The sequence below is a fragment of the Plectropomus leopardus genome, chromosome 18 (genome assembly GCF_008729295.1).
Source record: "Plectropomus leopardus isolate mb chromosome 18, YSFRI_Pleo_2.0, whole genome shotgun sequence".
Classification (NCBI taxonomy): domain Eukaryota; kingdom Metazoa; phylum Chordata; class Actinopteri; order Perciformes; family Serranidae; genus Plectropomus; species Plectropomus leopardus.
This window is the reverse complement of record NC_056480.1, coordinates 259,860-275,994: the sequence shown is the minus strand read 5'-3', so window position 1 is coordinate 275,994 and position 16,135 is coordinate 259,860. Positions and strand designations below refer to the sequence as shown.

At 41.3% G+C, this 16,135-nt stretch overlaps 1 protein-coding gene across 1 annotated transcript in view; it reads right to left on the bottom strand.

Moving 5' to 3' along the window:
• The window catches only part of LOC121957675 (collagen alpha-1(XIV) chain-like), a 206,127-nt gene that overhangs the window by 114,233 nt on the left and 75,759 nt on the right, over window positions 1–16,135 (bottom strand). Inside the window, 7 exon segments of the mRNA XM_042506398.1 lie at window positions 158–297; window positions 957–1,083; window positions 1,205–1,344; window positions 6,077–6,206; window positions 12,354–12,455; window positions 12,458–12,501; window positions 15,217–15,343. Coding sequence (XP_042362332.1) covers window positions 158–297; window positions 957–1,083; window positions 1,205–1,344; window positions 6,077–6,206; window positions 12,354–12,455; window positions 12,458–12,501; window positions 15,217–15,343 — 810 coding nt within the window.

Here is a 16,135-nt window from a genome sequence, read left to right as displayed (position 1 = left end):
GCTAAAATGCCTTTTAACAAAAACAGAAGGGATTCTGCTGATAGAAAAGTCGTCAGAGGAAAAACCAGTCAGATTTCTCAGGAACGTGGAGTGTCACACAAACACACACATACACATATACACGCACACACGCACACACACACACATACACACACACCTCTTCACTGTCTCCTCCGTCTGTGGGCGTCCAGGTGAGTCGGTACAGCACCACGTCAGCGGCCGGGTGTTGCCATGACACCCTGAAGCTGTCGGTGGAGATGTCACTGATCCTCAGATCCACCGGGTCCGGGACGGTTTCTACACACACACACACACACACACACACACACACACACACACACACACACACACAGATACACACTTTTGGTCAACATAGACTGGACTGCTTATAATGTGACTACTATACCAATAGATATTGACTGAAGTTCTATAAATTTAAAATTTATAAATCCGATAATAAGAATGCGTGACTACCTGAGTGAGATTTATTATCAGTATTATTGAGATTTATTATAAATGTCTTTTTTCCTTTTTCCCCCTGTTTTACACTAACTTTCTGAGGTCCTTATCCTTATTATTGACTAATAATAATAATTCAAAACAGTCAAAGTAACCTTACAAGGCAGAGTTAAAAAACAACAGTAAAACACCAGATCAATTAAATTAAAAAGACAAATTTACACTGTATAAAAGTATAAAAGTGTAGTGTGACTGGATCAAGGTAAATCGGGATCAAACTGAATATGCAAGTTTAAAAAGAAGCTTTTTTAGTTGATATGTGTTGATATTTGTCATATTTGTTATTATTCTTCAAGCATGAATGAGAGGAGGGGGTGCAGGTCCATTAATGGGTTAACTTGTCATGACTAGAAAAACATTAACATTAAAATGCCCACAACAAATTTCATATATTTAAAAAATGCCTGTATAGTAATAGCACAGATGTTATTTCCTACTGGTGGTGAAGCTGTCCGTCACGGCCTCAGCTTGTCCCTCATCGTAAACTGCAAAGACGCCGACTGTGTACTCCGTCAGGGAGGTCAGGTTTCGTAGCAGCCAGGATGTCACGCGGCCGACGTCCACCTGAGGACACACGACCAAACACGAGACAAACATCTTCGATTTTTTTACTCATCAAACCAAAGCTTGCAGCCTGATTGTGTTCAAATGAAACAAAAAAAAACTCTGTCCTGGATCCTCTCACCTCGTTGGTCTGGACTCCGTTGGTCTTGACGTACATGATGCGGTAACCTTTGACCTTCCTGGAGGCGGAGTCCCATGTGAGCCGGGACGAGCTGTGGCCCACGTCTGAGAAACGCAGGTTCCTCGCCGGGGTCAGCGGTACTGAACGGGGAGGAGATGAGACAGGAATCAAATGTTAGCACTCTTGATAAACTTTTCAATGAAGTCTTTGCTGAATGATTTTATCTATAATTTACTTTCACTGCGCTCTGGTGTCGACCGTAAACTGAACACAGCTTGTTTACCAGCCAACAAAGACAAAACCTTTTCACAAATAATTAAAAATAAATGAAATAACAATAATTAACACGTTATTATTAGTACCTTAGCAAATAAACAGAAATTAAAAATGATGAGGTTTAATTTGAAGTAGAATTAGCTTTTAAGTTTTAATAATTTCTTTTACCTTACTTTTTATCCCAGGAGTTTATTTTATCCAATCATGTTTTACTAAGTTTTATTCATTATTGTATGTATTTGGCATTTTATGGTTTAACTTTTTTTCATTTAAGCTGATTTCTTTTGCTATTTAAAGAACTTTCGGCTGCACTTTTGTATAAAAGGTGCAGAATAAATAAAGTTGAGTTGGAGTGGATAATAAACAACACAAACTCAAATGACACAACCGACTTCATGGCCTCCCAAATCAATTTCAATCAGATCGTAAGCCTCTAATATACTGAATTAAATTTTATCGTCTATGTATTTGTTATTGTGTATCTTTCATCAGATGATATCAAAACAAAAATGTTAATATTAAGAAACACTGGCACAGAGCTGCTGATATAAAAGGGTTAGTTGAGTTTGGATGTTGAAATAGATTTCACACACACACACACACACACACACACACACACACACACACACACACACACACACACACACACACACACACACACACGGACTTATGGGTGTTTGAGTGAGTGTGATTGGATTCCACTATTTTAATTATAAAGCAGACAGACCTTCACTACATCGCTCACCCTTCCTCTTCCTCTCTCCCCCCTGAGGAGCTGCAAAGGTCTAAAAAAGCCCCACTTTTTTAATTCAGCCCGGGAATCTGATTTACTCACGGAAATTTTAGAACTACTGATCTGTTTTCTGTCTCTTTAAATCCCGATTGTAGCCGCCATCGCTTCACCTCAATTATATGGAGGGTCAGAATAAAAACAAAGCAGCAGAGAGGAAGGGAGGACGGCGGAGGCTGCTTCTGTTTTAACTGCCGGGGTCAGCTCAGGAATGAGGAGGATGGGAAATTAAAAAGTTTGGAGATAGGTAGGTCTCCAAAGTTTTCAAATCTGTGTGTCTATAAAGCCCGTGTGATATCACGAAATATATCATCTGACGATAAAAACGTTTCTCATTTCATGCTACACTATATCATTAATTTCGTTTAGACCATCTGATAACACTTTGCTTCCGTCCACGTGGCCGAGGAGGCGTCTACACAACGAACAGCACCAAAACAGACAATCGTGGAGAAGCTGGAAAGACGCTGAACGTGTTGATTCAGCACAAGACACTGACACCGACCATCCTACTCAAAACCAGGAGGAGCTCGTTCCCAAAAGAGGAGCTCCTTCTGTCGTTTGGACGTGGTTTGGGTATGAAAAGTCAGACAAAGCACCACTTTGACCTGCAAATACTATAATAATCTGAACTGTAGAGCTGCTAGTTTGTTTCCAGCTCACAGAGCGCCCGACCCTCGCTGCAGCAGTGTGACCCGACAATCGTCGTCTTTTTTCTGGCCATTTGTGCACGTTTAATCGGTGGCTGTGGCCATGGAGCCCGTCGGTGAATGAAATCCCTCTGATTGGCCTCTTAGCTCAGCGCACAAGACGAGAAACGGAAGTAATAAATGTAAAGAAAGCTAAAGTTCAGAGGGAGGGAGGTCGAAACAAACTTGCTATATGAGGTAAGATTTTTATTCAGCCATCGAGCTCTCCATAGAAAAGTTTTCCGATGGTTCTGTTGTTCACCGGCATACGGTAAATATGCTCTCGTTTTTCAATATTGGGTTGTGTTGTTAACGTTTTAACTGCTGATCTTCCTGTTTCCCAGTTTGAATGATGATTACAGACGTCTGCTGTCTGCTGGCATGGAGAGGTATCTCCTCTCAGGTTGGTGTGTTTCAGGGCAACTTTCTGGCCGAGACACAGAGACGTGAGGCGACGCAGCAGCACGTGTTGACTTGGAGTGTCACGGCTTTTAGTATCAAGTGGACTTCAACTTTGGTGAACTTTGACCAGCAAAGTTACAGCCTCAGCAAATCTTCTGTGTTTGACCAGCTGATTTTGTACAATTTAAGACAAAAAAAAGCAAGCTCGAAATCCGTGTCTGTCACATCAGGCACTGCCCACATTCAGCAGGTGACAGTCACTCGCCTGCGTCCCCTCCTGTGTGATATTAACCTTACGAAGGAAAATAAAAGCGTGTGTCTCGTGGAGGCGTGGATGGTGAGTTTATTGCTTCCTTTCAGGTTTAATGCCTCACTTATCTTTTAACTGTAAACAACATAAAGTAAAAGCTGCCTGTCGTCATCAAAGCCAACACGAGGTACCCCCGGGGCTCTCAACGTCAAATTTAAGACTTTTAAGACCTTTTTAATACTGCCTAGAATGAAATTTTAGGCCAACTTCAAGGCCATACTGCCAACAGTGTGAATGATATCGGTATCAATTCTTTTTATGATAATAATGTGTACTGAGCAACATCACTGTGAAAGGACAGGAAAAATATAGTAATTAAGACCTTTGTAAGCAAAATTCAAGGCTGCATTAATGAATTTAAGACTCTTTAAGGCTATATTTTGAGAGTATTAATTTCAAGGCATCAAGTATGAAGTATATGAAGTCTGATTTTGCAAAAAGAGTCTTTATCTTAATCGCCATCATACTGCCTTTCTTTTTTATCAAGGTCCTTTTCTTTGCAGCTGCGGTGGCCTCTTTTCACCGCAGCCATCATTAAAGCTCATTTTGTCTTAACAAAGACACAAACAACAGTTAAATAACAGGATGAAACGAGGGCCGAGGGGTTTCTGAAGGCGGAGAAATGGGGTCTGAATGATTATGAACAAACACGCTGAGTGAAAAGCACATTAAACTCATCTCCCGCCTGTCCAAATGCATTAAAAAACAAGAAACAAGGGGGAAATTGTGACCACCGGCTGATGAGCAGCACGATGCAGAAAACCACAAATGTGGTCTAAAATCAATGTAATTTTCAATAAATGTCCTAACTCTGATAGAACAGAATCATGCACCCCCATCTCCGCTCCAGGCATAATCACTGCAAAAACACTTGTGACTCACAGGGGCGATGCATGTTTGTATTTCCTCGCACGTAATGAATGGATGATTAAAAAGAGATGAACATTTAACATAATGGATGACTGGATGTATGCACAAATGATGTCTGGATGGGTGGATGGAGGCATGCTCGCCCTGCTTGCATGGATGGAGGAAATGAAAAGTAATTTGAAAGAGACCTCAATCCCCCCCCCCAAAAACAACCAGCGCCTCCCTCTGATAGCCGTCGGCGTCCTTATCCGACCTGCATTCAAACTCTTACGCGCATCATAAAGACAAAAACATGCCCTGACTTAAAGCCGCAGGCCACAGACCTTAAAGCAGGCTTCATAAAACCTTAATTAGTGGGCATGGTGGGGATACGGAGGAGGCAGAGGGGGGAGGCACACTCGCCAAGGCTGCAAAACTCTTAAAAGAAACTGAGGTGCAAAAAATAGCACACTGAGGGGAAGCAATGCAGTGATTTTTGGCATCGCTGGTTGCCAGTTTTGTCGGGGGCAGAAAACGTGCCAGGACGTGACTCCGACATGCTGCAGCCATCCTGGAAAGGCCACGTAACTGCACGCAAACACAAATGAAACTGCAGCAGCTGATTTGAGTGATCAGAAGCAGAGAGAGCTGATCAGAGAAATTAGCTGCTGTAGAGTTTGGAGCGCGACGCTGCTTCATCTCGATCACTGAGTTCAGAGGTACTCCAGATCGTTAGAAACTGCCGAAACTTCACTGTGAAGTTTCCAAAAACGAGTGCTCTCAACACACACATTTTTCAGTTGATGTGTCAGCGTCAGACAGCTGTGAGTAAATTTAAACGTCCTGTGATGGTGATTGAAATGTGAGAGCTTCCAGAGACGAGACTTCAGAGGGTCATAAAATCTGTCAGGGATTTAATGAAATTGAATTTCATCAGCAGTTAGTAAAGCTCATTGACAGTTTCTCAGTGATATTCATATTTACTGTATGAGTAAGAGCAAGTGTGACCTTGTGTTTCTATCTCTGTGAGGACCAATTTGACTTGAGACCTTTTTTTGTGGGGGGGAATTAGAACATTTTGCACGGTCCGAAATTTTTTTAAGGGCCTGCTTGAGGGGAAGACTTGGTTTCAGAGCAGAGCTTAGACTTTGCAGGATTTTACTAAAAAAAATGTGTAGACTCACACAAAAGTAATCCCTCTTAATCATCACTTACGACTGACTCTTAGTGTGTGTATTTATCTGCAGAGACTCCGCCCTCTGTCTATATTTTTCTTGTTTTACTCTTATTTCTGTGTTCAGCGCAACAGTGAAGTCAGGGATTTATAAAAAGGTAGCGACCACGTGGGGGGGCGTGGAAAGAGATGACCACTCTTATTGTTGTTATCTTTAAAAACGTGATGGCACAACAGTTTCAAAGAGTACAAAGCCGAGAGAAAGCAGAAATGGTGGACGGCCCCACTTATTGATGTTTGGAACCAGTGATTTTTTCGTGTCAATGGTCAAATCAGTGAATCGATTGATCCGCTAAGCGCTGTGTGTTTGTGTGAGACTCACATGTGGTCTCCTGGCTGGTCATGGGGTCGCTGGCCTCCTCTCCATACATGGCGTACACCGTCACCGTGTACTCCGTGGCCGGGGTCAATCCCTCCAGTTCCACCTCGTTCACCGAGCCCTCCACCTTCACCTGCACACACACACCCACACACACACACACACACACACACAGCATGAAGGTATGCGCCTTCAGCAGAAAGAGGATGCTGTGTTTCCTTATCGTTCTCTCTCTCTTTTAACGTCTTATCTTGTCTCTAATCCCATCTGTCCTTTTATCTATCATATCATCTGCCGCTCGGCACATCTACTCCTCCATCAATGTGCCGTCCTGTCCAGACAAGCAAAAAATCAAACTGTGATTATATAAGATGAGCTCTGAATGTGGCTGTGCCCTTTTTCGTCTCGCTGTCAGCAGGTGGTCCGCTCAGGCTCCTCAGAGCTTTGTGCCCCGTGATCTGAGCTGTGACATAAGTGATCAAAGTCCAGGAGTCTGGAGAACCACAGTTGTATAACTTTCTCTTGTCAATTTTAATGTGGATTAACTGCATAACACTTTGTCATTTTGAAAGATGTTTTATCAAAGTCATATTTAATCTCATTATATAGTAACAATAACAATAATAATAATAATAATAATAATAATAATAATAATAATGATAACAATGATAATATAAAAAGCTGCAAGCAGCAATGAAAGTCCCACGTATGTTGGGGTGCTGATGGGACACCGACTAAAGCGGTCGTTCATGACTGTGAAAGTCGGATAATGTACGGAGGGAGGTTGGACCCTGGAGTGAGCTATTTCACATGGTGTTGTACTTCCAGCAGCAAGCAGGTGGCAGTGCAGGGAACACAAATTCCATGTCATTTTGGTGTACATAATTTCTAGACCAGATCATGTAAATATATAAATCCAATAATAATTGTCCCTCAAGGCTTACTTGCTCTTGCCGTAGGTGGTGCGATAACGACTAGTGAATATTGTCATACAGAGGTGTTAAGGGTGGGACCCTTATTAAACCTATGAAGTTTCAGGCAGATCGGAAAATGTACACCAAAGTTACAAGAATGTCCCGTTTTTATGGCGAGACATCAAAATGTTATGGCACACCACGGGGAAAACAGGAAAACTTTGGTGCGAACTTTGGATAACTTTTATTCATGAAGGGGTTAGGACTGGACCCACCCAATTTGAAGTCGATCGGATTAATCGTGGAGGACAAGTTCTCAAAAGTATGAGGCCCAAAATCGCGAAAAATCAGCACAAAATTTGAAATGGTCGACTTCCTGTAGGGTTTGGGCGGTGGGTCCTTGAGGCTTTTCTGTGGGTCTGGGCATGAGACATAAGTGTACAGATTTTCGTAAATGTAGGTTAAACTGAGCATTGGAGCTACACGTTAGGGGGTGCTGTGGAACTCCGTGAAACTTCTGTGCTGTTAATCATTTTACTCAGGAATTAAAAAACTTTTGAGTCGGCCTACTTCTCCTATAGCTGCCAACAGCCTGTCAAGATTCACATTTAGAGAAAGGGTGAAAATAAGCTCATGCGCTTGTGGCCCCGGGCCCCCAAAACATTACATCTGCCCCTGGTAATAATAATGAGAACTCAGATGTGAGCGGCTGGATGAGACACGGAGCAATGTGTCCTGGTGTTTCTATTATAATTCATCCAAAGTCTGATTAAACGAGAAAATAACACAAAGTAGTCTGTAGAAGTCTAAATAAGTCACTTTCCACCTCTGCAAATCTGGCTATTTCAGACACTGAACTAGTGCTTTCAGGAGAAGCTGCGCTCTCTTTGTCTGTCTCACTGCGCTGCTGTCGGACCATCAGCTGTTTGATCCGTGAAAATGAAATGCTGTGGCTGTCAAACACTCAGCTGTTCTAGAGTCAAAGTCGTTCACCTTTTAACATGATTATTCAACACTTCTGCCCTCGCTGTATTTTGGTGTGAGATTTTTCTCTGTGTCATGACAGGATGAGACGCATGGCAGATGCGTGTGAGTTGGCAGCCCCAGTGGGGAAAGGGTTAACAGAATTTTTAAATAACTGAAATACCCAACAACTTGCTGCTGGACATGTCCATGCTGGAGCGGACTGTCAGCATACATAAAATGAAGCTCAAAGTGCTTTACATTCAAGTGCTAAAAATTAAAACCTAATTATATACAGACAATTATATTTAAAAATAAATTTGAAAAATTAAAATAAAATACTTATACAGCACATGGATACCATAACTCTGAAAATAAATTGTAGACAGTACAGCCATATATTATTTAAATGCCTTGCTCTGTCTCTCAGTTGAATTTTGTATTACAGAGGTGAACTCTTTCTAAATAACTCATCATGGTCTGATTTCGTTTTCAGCAGGATGACTGCCTCCACAATAATACAGCTGCTAACACGATGGCCACAAACCAAGAACTTTACCATCTTTCACCTCCTGCCACACACACAAAAAAACGGATGTTTTATAAAACAAAATCTGGCAGAAAGGAGAGGCTCTGACAAATGTTTGTCCATCTGCTCTTCTTCTCTGATCATTCCATGAATAAATTGTTTTCCTTTTGGAGCCTGACGGAATAAGATGTACTGCCAAATTTCAAGAGTCATGCTTCATAACTGATGCAGAGTTTGAGACAGGGATCTGAGTGCCAACTTACAACATGCTGTCGACATGAACACGTGCATGTTTTTAGAGTTACTCGACTGCTGTTGGAGCCTGAATTACATGGTTGTTATATCAGCAGCTTTCCTTTCCGTTGGAGTATATTTACATTTATTTTTGGCCTTGTTTCACCTTCCTGTACTGTTGATGTTCGCAAAAATAAAGCAGTATGATGCAGCATTTGGAGGCATGTTGGTTTGGCCCCGGTGATGTGATGCTCTCTATTACATACAAACACACAATAAAAGTTCAATTGCTGAAATGGACTGAAAACCTGTTAAACTGACAAAAAAGCCTTTATAAGTCTGGAACTCAGTGGAGAGTTTTAAGTCTCATTATGGTTTGAAAAGAGAAACAAAGTCACTCCCCTTCTGATAGACAACCATGAGACATTATTTTGGAAAAAAAATATGTACAGTAGTTAATGAGAGACAAGTAATTTTTTGATCCTGTTTAAATTTTGCTGTTAATAACACATATGTTGTTTGTTCATTTACAAAACAAATTTGCAAATCAAGAAAGTCACAGCTTGTCGTGAAACTGTTGATGAGGTGTAAGACTGAAAATATGTTGTTCGAAAGACTGCCAGACTGTTAATTAGGACGAAACTTAACCATTCTTCCTGGTCTAAAACTTAACTTTCACCTACCAACATCTGCAAACAGCTCCTTTCATCCATTGATGTGATCTGATCAGCTGTGAATGGATCATAGATCAATGATCCACTTCATGAATGACAAGTACTGCAGAGGAGGAAGGAAACTCACACCCACTGTGGTTGTGTTCAGGGACCAGCAAAAACATCTGATTTTAGATTTTAAGTCCACAGAATGATGAGATGATTATATGATAATAATTTAAAAAAAAAAAAAAAAATCAAAAAATCAAAAAGCCAGAGAGAAATGGCTATTCATGCACCCAAATCAAATAACAGGCTGACCTTCGCTATAATTTTTAAATGCTAATATCCACCTTTCATCTACATTTTTCAATATACGACTGTTTCACCTCATCTGCACATCCATCATCAAAATACCGCCAGTTAATCCAGCCTTTTGTTTCATTTGACTGGCTGCCTCTGTAAAGTTTGACACTGATGAGCAGTGCTCCTTTTGATGAAAAGTGGAGGATATTTAAATTTTTATGTTTGTCTAAAAACTACCAGGCATGTAGGCATGCAGATAATATATCTCTAACAATACATCTCCATGTAATCAGGGCCTAAATCAACAATCACTATCAAAATCTCCACTGAGACAAACGTCAGAGTTACATTAGCTACATTAGCTACTTTATCTCTGACTCTGTACCCTGAGACGAAAGTTGGTGCTTTTTGAGTCGAGGTTTTTGTTTCTGAAATTATGTGTTGGCTTGAGGAGAAGCAGCTCCTCTCTGAAAGAAACTCATTCTGTCACAAACACACTGAATTGTTGTCACTTTTGTTTTTCTATTGGCAGGAAAACAGTCGGTTTTAGGGACACGGGTCTTCAGAGCCCATTTTAGCCAAATCTCTCTGTAGCTGCTCACATCTTTCAGTCTCTCTCTTGGGTTCATTCAGTACTGAAGCCCACTGCTGCTCTACTGGACCACTGGTGGATGAAAGCACTGTTCTGAGTCAAACTGGACCGGATGTGACTCTGTTTTTGGCCCGTACGAGTCCCCACGTGGCCGCGAGTGGAAGCCACACGAGCACGAGTCGGCCAGGCCCGGGCTGTGACGGCAAAGCCTCGAAGCCAGGCTCATCCTCGCCACTGGAAAGCATCCATCCTGATTCTGAATTCCTTCCTAGATTGTTTTTATTGCTTTCTGCCTGCGGGGGAATGTGACGGCAGACGTAATGAGGTCTGATGGGAGAGGGATACAGAAGACTGGCTGTGCCCTTCACACCTCTCCTCCACTTCCTCGTCTGTCTCATCTTCCTTGGCTGCTGAGTTCACCTGTCATGGACCCGCGTGTTTTAATCTTTGTTTTCCTGTTTTTTTTTTTGGTATGGTTTTTGAACCTGTAAATACTGTTCTCACAGTGTGGCTGTCCAGAAGTTTCCTTTTTCAGTCAATATTCAGTTTTCTTCTTCCCTCTCCCTCCAACACTAGCTGTTAGGGCTTTGCGACAAAACATATCATGTGACGAGATATATATCATCGGACAAAAAAAAAAAGCCTATTGTTTCATGCTGCGCTATATATAGTATATCGTACGTATTAGAACGTATAGAGAAATTAGACTATATATTGTCTTAGATATTATATATTCATCCTGAATAAATGGTGTTTTTCCTTTTGCATTACAGTAAAGTTATGTACTTCTCTTAACACATCAGACACTTGTTTGAATACTTGCCTTTACCCATTTTCTCTACATTACTAATGATAACTGATCAAAAATTGAGGCATTAATATTTACCAATAGTCCATTTCCTACAATATTTTCACATCGAAGAGGGGATTTGGTTAAAAAAAAAAAAAACTTGTAATGTTTGGTCCTGTCTCCCAGTTTAGCGTTAATGAAGTGCTTTTTAGGAGATTTAAAAATATAAATCACTCAGCCCTACTAGATTGTTTATTTTGTTACCGTCATCTGATAATGCTTTGCGTCCATGTGGGCCAGGGGGCATCTACTCAATGCACGGCTTCAGTCCAAGACACTGACGCCAACTGGCCTACTCAAGACCAGGAGGACCGCGTACCTAAAAGATGGGCTTCTTCTGTCATTTGGACGGGTTTGGGTATGAAAAGTCAGACACAGCACCATTATGACTTGCAAATACTATTAATATCCGAACTGGAGAGCTGTTAGTTTGTTTCCAGCTGACAGAGAATAAATCATCACGTTTAACGGCGCCGCAGTAACAGTCTGACTTAATAAGTGGTAGCTGCAGTAGTGTGAGCAGATGAGGCTTTGAGTGTTTGTGTCTGCAGGGCTCAGATCGCGACTATTTATTCACATTTTGGCACCACGAAGCACCAGCGTGACTTAGAAAACTTTGCAATATGAACTGGAGAGCTGTTAGTTTCCAGCTTTCAGCGGATTAATCCTCTTACCAACGTTACAGTTTTCACTTTTTTGCTAACGCACAAATATCCAACTGTGGACTGTAACTTCACCAGCTCTCCTGCTCAAACTGCGCCCCCTGACAAGCAGCACTGGACTCAGCACAGGACGACAGACTTTGATCCAACCAGGCTGTCAGAGAGGAAATACTCCTCCTGAACTCAGTCACAAACTGACTGACTGAATAGATAAATAAGCAAGTTAAAGATTTATACAGAACATAGAAAATGAAAGGGGAGTTATTTTAAGTTTTCTTTCTTTGGTTGGTAGTAGGAGCAGCATGAAGGGGTCCCACAAGGACAGGGGCCGGGAGAGTCCAGTAAACTTAAGGAAAACACTGCTGTTCTGTTCAGATTTTTTCGTTTCTTGTTCACTCAGCAAAGAGTGGTCCTGCTCCAAACTGTAGAGCTGTTTTAATTTGTCTCCTGTAATCCTGCAGCTTTCTTTTTCCTGCCTTCACACCCTAACACACACCCACACACACCCACACACACACACACACACACACACACACACACAGTCAGACAGACAGACAGACAGACAGACACTCCATACCTCCTTCTCGTCTGCAGGGTCTCCCTCAGTCAGCGGAGCGTACAGGATCATGTATCCAGATGCGCCGGCGGCGATCCTCCAGCGGACCATCATGGTGCTGTGTGAGTGATATCGAACAACTCCAGGTCGTTCACCATGGGCAGCGCCACTGCAGCACACACACACACACACACACACACACACACACACACACACACACACACACACACACACACACACACACACAGACGTCTTAAAAACACATCCATGTTTATACAATACACATTATACACTGATCATATCGTCACAAATACAGCAGTCTGAGTTTTTGACTTTGACAGCAAGTAAATCCTACAGCTTCTTTTAGGTTTTTTTTTTTTTTTTTTTTTTTTTTACAAGACTTCCATCTTCAGTAAGTTCAAATAAATCTAAATGTCAGGAACAGTCTGGCCAGTGCTCAAGTTTTATTAAATCTGGTGTATTTCAGCTCGTCAGTGTCACCAGGTTACTTTCTGATCTCACTGCAAGAGAAAAAAAAAAACAAAATCCAAAATTAAAGATCATTTTTCTTTTACATTTCATTTACTAATTAAACTGTTCAGGTGGGATTTTAAGAAATTCACATAAATAAAACTGCATAAGTTTAAGGTGCAATTAATCCTGTAATTTAAAATATTAAAAGTCCAAATCATCTTGAAAAGCCAAACTTTGGTCGTCAACTCTTCACTTGTCACTTTAATATGTTTTGTTCTTCTGTTTTACATCCTGTGTTTTCTGAGAGGCGCTCACACACAAAGAGCACCACGCCTCCACATCTCTCAGCGCTTAGTGTCACGTCTCATTTGTTGCCTGAGAGAGACGGTGCAGCTCAACCAGCAGTGGCAGCTAATGAAAGCAGCCAAACCCCATTAACTTTGGGACAAGGTCGACTTGCAACTTAGCATTCATCCTCCACAGACGGGGAGGAATTCCCCGTCATTCATCAGCGCGCGCCGGGCTGCGAGAGGCCGGAGAATCCCGGCAGGCTGCGGTTCAGTGTTTCAGACCTCGTGACGGGGCCTCGGGCAACACAACCAGAATTAGAGCTCACCACAGGCGTCCTGTCAGAGGTGGAGGATCGGGGATCGAATGCATAATGGAACACCTGTGAAGCTGCTGTGGCCCAAATTCGTGAGATATATGTGCAGGTCGATCAGTGTTTCTGTCGAAATGCTACTAAACCAGCTATGAATGTGTCCTCTGGAAGCGAGTGTCCTCATTATGTGCTGTTCCTTTTTATTCTTCTTTATATATATTCAGAGCATAGGTTTATTCAAATATTGTTCAAAGAAAGGCGTATTTATTATTTAGCAAATATAAAATAACAAAGCAATTCAGAGAGCTCTATGTTCTAATAAAGTATCGGCTGGGTTTATTCTGCTGTTTTCATTCCAGTTGTTTATTTTCCTCCTGTTGATACTTGATCGTAGAGAGATAGTATGGAGGCAAATATTCACCAGTGTGATGAAAAACAAAACATCCTGTGTGGAGAAACTTTCTTAAAATAATGGGTTGGTATCTCAAAATAAATTCTTTCTCAAAATAATGACTTTTTTTTACTTTCTGTACAGTTCTCATAAGAAATGGTAGTTTTGTACTAGACGTACTAAGCATATTTTTGGATAAATAGATTTGAACGGATGTTTTTTGATATTGTAACTTGGACCCCCATTACTTCAATTCATCAAGAATTTTCTCCATTTTTTGATTCTTCATTCACAGTGAAGGTATAAAGGAAAACAACGTCTTCTTCACTGTGTAACTTGAAGTACTCTTACAGCATCCTAGAATAATGGGAAATGATAACAAGTCATTATTTTGAGATACTTCATCATTATTTCAATAAAGCTTTTCTTTATAATGACTTACGGGACCTTTTTTCCATCACTCTGGTGCAAATGGGCTTCCATACTCTTGGGATTTTTTGAAAGGTTCCAAAAATGTAAAAATTTGGGAAATTATTATGCAGATAGGGAAAGTGGGCTCATTAAACCAGCAAAGTTGCAGCTCCAGTTTACATCCATGTCTGTCCACACTCATGAAGCCATGACAGCTGACAATAAATCCAATATGGATGTTTCCGGAAGAAGATGCAGCAATTTCTAAAACATAGATGCTTCAAGTTTCAAGGTTTAAGCTTGAAAAACTTGAAGCTTCCACGTTTAGAATTAGTGTCAGCATCTTTTTCGTTTGAGAATTTCCTTTCATACAGATAGGATCTATACTTTTGACGTTTCAAGTTGGACACCCAAGATTAGTTTCAACTATTCAGTATCAGACCAAATGTGTCCCCTTCTGTCCCTGATATGACATTATCTAATGGACCGAAAAAATATGTTTTTGAGCAACATCATGATGTCACTTTTTGGACATAAAATCTCCTAACTTCATTATTTTATCCCATTAGACATTTGTCTGAAATTTTGTCATAGTGAGGATATAAATTCTTGCGTTATGGACAAAAACATGTTCTTTAAGCTCACAGTGGCCATTGACCACCAAATCCTAACTGAGTCCAAGGAAACATTTGTGCCAAAATTGAAGAAAAAAACACAAAAGGTGTTTTTGTGATATCACTTTCACGAGAGTGAGATAAACAAGGATACAATGACCTTGAAATTTGACCACCAAACCGTAATGACTTCATCCTGAAGTCCAGGTGGATGTTGGGACCAAATTTGAAGAAATTCTGGTTGTTTGTTTGTTTGTTTGTTTGTCCCGTTTGTCTTTAGGTTGTTTTAACCAAGACCTTATTCAAGGCTTCTAACCAAAGCCCATTCAGGTAAACCCACTGACCCCCCTCCAACATGTCCCTCGTTGTATCCTTGTCAACATATGTACTTACATGTGGTGGCGCTTCCTCTCAGGGCCTCGCTGGCAGAGCTGCGGTAGACGGCGAAAACGGCCACCTGGTACTCAGTCAGAGAGTTCAGGTAGCTCAGCTCCACACTGTTGTCTGTCCCGAGGACCACCTGAGGGAGAGATCATAGCGAGGGGTTAATCCTGGACACGACAGCACCGCTCTACACTCTAAAATGAAAATCTTCCAGAGTTATTATTATTTTGTAATTTTTTGAATCATTGAACAGTGTCATCCAGGAATGAAAAACCAGAGTTTAAGTTAAGTTTGTTTTGTCGTGTTCATTACTGTGAGTCATCTGAGCTGTGTGCTCAGGGAGCTAAATCTCTGATAGCATTATTATTTTAAGAAAGACTTTAATTAGCTCTGATTTGGTGCTCTTTGCAGCAGACTGCAGCACTTTGTACGTCAAAAAGAATTGAAATATCCAAAAGGCCTCTGTTTATTAGGCAGCCTCGTACTGCACGGTCGAAAATGCACCACATGTTGCTGTAGGCATTCAGCTCGTCTCCAAAGAGATTTAAATTGAGTGTAACTGGATCAGATTAGCTTTGATGAAACCTCAGCCTTCCTTGTGGGGAAACTGGGCCGTTCCAGCTTCAAGTTGTAATAAACATCAAAGGGAAACTGGATAAAAATAAGAGGGAACTGTATAAACATAAATATCAACGCTGAAAAATTACAGTACTGCGTGGATGTTTAGTTATAAAGGTGGAGAGACTTCATACCAACTTTTAATCAATCTGCTGCACAGGTCGTCAAACGGCTGAGGACGCTGCACTTAAGTCATCGGGGAAACCCCTGCAGAACGTATTCGGCTGCCAGTTTATCAGGGACACCTCGCTGCGACTAAGGCCTGGGACTCACTGCCTGCGTGAGCAGCGTGTGTGAGCGTCTCAGAACC